At 35.9% G+C, this 4,176-nt stretch overlaps 1 protein-coding gene across 1 annotated transcript; it reads left to right on the forward strand.

The window, feature by feature from the left end:
- The first annotated feature begins 577 nt into the window (after positions 1 to 577).
- LOC114410603 lies at positions 578 to 1,063 on the forward strand. The gene has a single exon (XM_028374564.1). It carries the CDS (start codon positions 578 to 580, stop codon positions 1,061 to 1,063), a length of 486 nt encoding a protein of 161 aa, XP_028230365.1.
- Positions 1,064 to 4,176: the final 3,113 nt, after the last annotated feature.

The following is a 4,176-nucleotide window of genomic DNA, read 5'->3' on the forward strand; positions in this document are numbered from 1 at the left end:
CAGATCCTTTCCATTTGATTGTGTGTCCAGTAATTTTAATTAAATTGATTGAACCATTATGTTGTCAAAGTAACCTCTATTGTGTAAATTGATTTAATTAAATTGCATGGATGTTAGTATGGAATTATTTATGCGAATTGTGTTCGGCCCAAAGGAAGACGCAATTTGGCCAAATAATAACATACCTGCGATGATAAATATGTGACAATTATTAAGTTTGTTTTCATGAGAATAATAGTCGGTCCAAAGAAAGGCTATTATTTGTCAGAACTAATTGTTAATATTTGATCATTGCATTGAGAGTACCAATTACAAATTAATTTCTCTGTCCAAAGACTAGAATTAATGTTGTGCTAGGTATCTTGTGATGGATCTGTTATGGGAAATACTTGCATGTTTTGTTATATATACTTTATATGACTTGCTTGATTATTTGTGAACATGTTATTATTTTGTTCTCTCTTTAGTTAATATTACCAGTGCTGCAAATGTTACTGCCCAAGTGAATTCTATCCCAATGCTAAATGGGACAAATTTTAAGGTCTAGAAGGAAGCCATAGAAATTGTTCTTGGCTGTATGGATTTGGACTTGCCATTGAGGACGGAACGACCCATTTCCACTCCAGAAACCTCTAATAAGGTAAAAATTGAGAAGTGGGATAGGTCCAACCGAATGTGCCTTATGATCATGAAGCGCTCTATTCCAGAGGTGTTTCGAGGCTCTATTTTTGAGGGTCAAAGTGCAAAGAAATTCCTTGAGGAAATTGAGCAATACTTTGCCAAAAATGAAAAGGCGGAGACGAGTAACCTTTTGGCCAAACTCATCTCCATGAAGTATAAAGGCAAAGGAAACATAAGGGAGTACATTATGGAGATGTCCAATCTCGCATCAAAACTCAAGTCACTTAAGTTAGAGCTTGGTGAAGACCTGCTCGTGCACTTGGTTTTGATCTCGCTTCCTGCACATTTTGGGCAATTCAAAGTGAGCTATAACACTCAGAAGGACAAATGGCCCCTTAATGAGCTTATATCTCACTGTGTGCAAGAGGAGGAGAGGATGTAGAGAGATAGGACTGAAAGTGCTCACTTGACTTCGACCTCTCAGAATAAGAAAAGGAAAAAGGCTAAGGGTGCTGCGGAAGGGACTTCTCAGCAAAAGAAGCAAAGTAAGGATGAGAAATTTACTTGTTACTTCTGCAAGAAATCGGGACACATGAAGAAAGAGTGTCCCAAGTATGCCACATGGCATGTGAAGAAAGGTAAATTTCTTACTCTAGTTTGTTCAGAAGTTAATTTGGCTTTTGTACCTAAAGATACTTGGTGGGTAGATTCTGGTGCTACTACTCACATAAGTATGACTATGCAGGGTTGCCTGTGGAGCCGACTACCAAGTGATGATGAAAGATTCATCTTTGTGGGTGATGGCAATAAAGTTGCAGTGGAAGCTATTGGAACTTTTAGATTACAGTTAAAAACTGGATTTTATTTGGATTTGTTTGAGACTTTTGTTATACCATCTTTTAGACGGAATTTGATTTCTATTTCTAGTTTGGACAAATTTGGATTTTCTTGTTCATTTGGAAATAATAAAGTTAGTCTCTACCAAAATTCAAATATGATTGGTTCTGGTTTTTTAATTGATAATCTTTACATGCTTGATGTTGTTAGTTCCTATAATGAAATACTGCAAATAAGTTCACATGGTACAAAACGAAAATTAAATGAGAATTCAGCCACCTTATGGCATAAGCGTTTAGGCCATATCTCTAAACAAAGAATTCAGAGACTTGTGTTGGATGAAATTCTTAACCCTTTGGATTTATCAGACTTTGAGGTCTGTATTGAATGCATAAAGGGAAAACGAACAAACATAAGGAAATTAGGTGCCGAAAGAGCTAAAGACGTCTTAGAACTAGTGCATACATACATTTGTGGTCCTTTTCCTACAACCTCTTGGAATGGGCAACAATATTTCATTACGCTCATAGATGACTACTCTAGATACGGTTACCTATATTTGTTACATGAGAAATCCCAATCCCTAGACGTTTTTAAAACTTTCAAGGCTGAGGTTGAACTTCAACTTGGAAAGAAAATTAAGGCTATCAAATCTGACCGTGGTGGTGAGTACTATGGCAGATATGATGGATCAGGAGAACAACGTCCAGGACCTTTTGCGTTGTTCCTCAAAGAGTGTGGAATTGTTCCGCAATACACTATGCCGAGCAAACCCAGCATGAATGGTGTAGTAGAACGAAGAAACCGAACTCTTAAGGATATGGTGAGAAGTATGATTAGTCATTCCTCTTTGCCAGAGTCACTTTGGGGAGAAGCCTTAAAGACTGCAGTTTACATCCTTAATAGGGTGCCAAGTAAAGCAGTTAATAAAACCCCTTATAAACTTTGGACTGGTAAAAGGCCAAACATTAAACATTTGCACATTTGGGGTTGTCCAGCTGAGGCACGGCCTTATAGGCCATATGAAAGAAAGCTGGACTCAAGAACAATTAGCTGCTATTTTGTTGGCTATGCTGAACGCTCTCGGGGCTATAAATTTTACAGTCCCACCTTAAGATCCTTTTTCGAGACAAGAAATGTGAGATTTCTGGAGGAAGTTGAGTTTGGGAAGGAAGAGAACATAAGGAATGTTGTCTTTGAGGAAGAACCTGTTATTTACAGTGATCAAGTCCTCATACCTATTACTGTTCAAGACACAACTCCAGTAATAGAAGACAATGTTCAAACTATTGACATTGTTCCGGAACAAGACAACAATGAGGTTCCTCCTCAAATACCTTTAGAGCAACTTCAACAACCTCAAGAAGTGTAATTAAGGAGATCCATTAGAGAGAGGAGAAATACAATCTCAAATGATTATATTATATTTCTCCAAGAACATAAGGATGGTGTTGGTTTAACAGAGGATGATCCAATCAACTTCTCTCAAGCTATGCACAGTTCTAACTCTCAAAATTGGATTGATGCCATGAAGGATGAGATGAAGTCTATGAATGACAATGAATTTTGGAATCTAATCGAATTGCCTGAAGGTGTGAAACCTATTGGTTGTAAATGGATATTTAAAATCAAGAAGGATTCAAAGGGTAATATCGAGAGATATAAGGCTCGTCTAGTTGCTAAAGGCTTTTCTCAGAAGGAAGGCATTGACTATAAAGAAACCTTTTCTCTAGTATCTTTAAAGGATTCTTTTGGTTAAATTGTGTAATTTTAAGAAAATTTGTGTAATTTTAAGACCTCCCATTTATTGTATTAAATTGTCTTGTATTTTTTGTTAAATTGATTGAAACAACATGTTGTCAAAGTAACCTCTGTTGCGTAAATTTATTTGATTGAATTTACATGGATGTTGCATGAAATTATTCATGTGAATTGTGCTCGGCCCAAAGGAAGACACAATTTGATAGAATAATTACATGCTTGCAATGGTAAACATGTGGTGATTATAAATAGTGTGATTTTCCATGTGAATAATGAAATGTTCAAAGACAATCATTATTTGACCGGAATAATCATCATATAAGTTTTCCATGTGAGCAATGGAGTGTCCAAAGACAACCTTTGTTTGACAGGACTTATCACCAATGTTTGATCAATGCATTGAGAGTACCGCTTGCAGTTAGTCATTTTCAATCCAAAGATTGAGGATTAATGGTGCACTAGGTATCTTGTTTGGGTCTTGAAATTTACCATAAAGATTATTTATGCATTGCATGTTTGTTGTTCTCTTCTTTAATTGTTGTTGTTGTTGTTACTACTATGGTTTAAATTACTCATATTATGTGAATCCCAAATCTGCATGTGTAAAATTTGGAGTTTGAAATTATTTTTTTGGGAATCCTAAGGTGATATATGAGTAATCTTGGCATGTAACACTAGAAGTAGTAAAGCGCATTATGCGTTAATTGAAGAGAACAAGAAACTACCTGTTTTCATATCGAAAGTCTAGAAGTATAGAGATCATTGAGTATTCTGACTTCGATTATTTCAGAATGTTTTAATAGAAATCACTTCACATAAGGATTCACATTTGACCATGTTGGTGGAGTTAATATTTTGCTATGAGACATTATACTTGAATTTATGATTGCTAAATTATTGTAACTAGCTTGCCTGTTGTCGGCAACATTAAGTAGCCATTAGGTGTTTATTGAGACA

The sequence above is a fragment of the Glycine soja genome, chromosome 4, assembly GCF_004193775.1.
Source record: "Glycine soja cultivar W05 chromosome 4, ASM419377v2, whole genome shotgun sequence".
In the NCBI taxonomy this organism is placed as follows: domain Eukaryota; kingdom Viridiplantae; phylum Streptophyta; class Magnoliopsida; order Fabales; family Fabaceae; genus Glycine; species Glycine soja.

Excerpts from the sequence above, each read along its gene's own strand:
- LOC114410603 (XM_028374564.1), top strand. The coding sequence starts at position 578 with ATGGATTTGGACTTGCCATTGAGGACGGAACGACCCATTTCCACTCCA.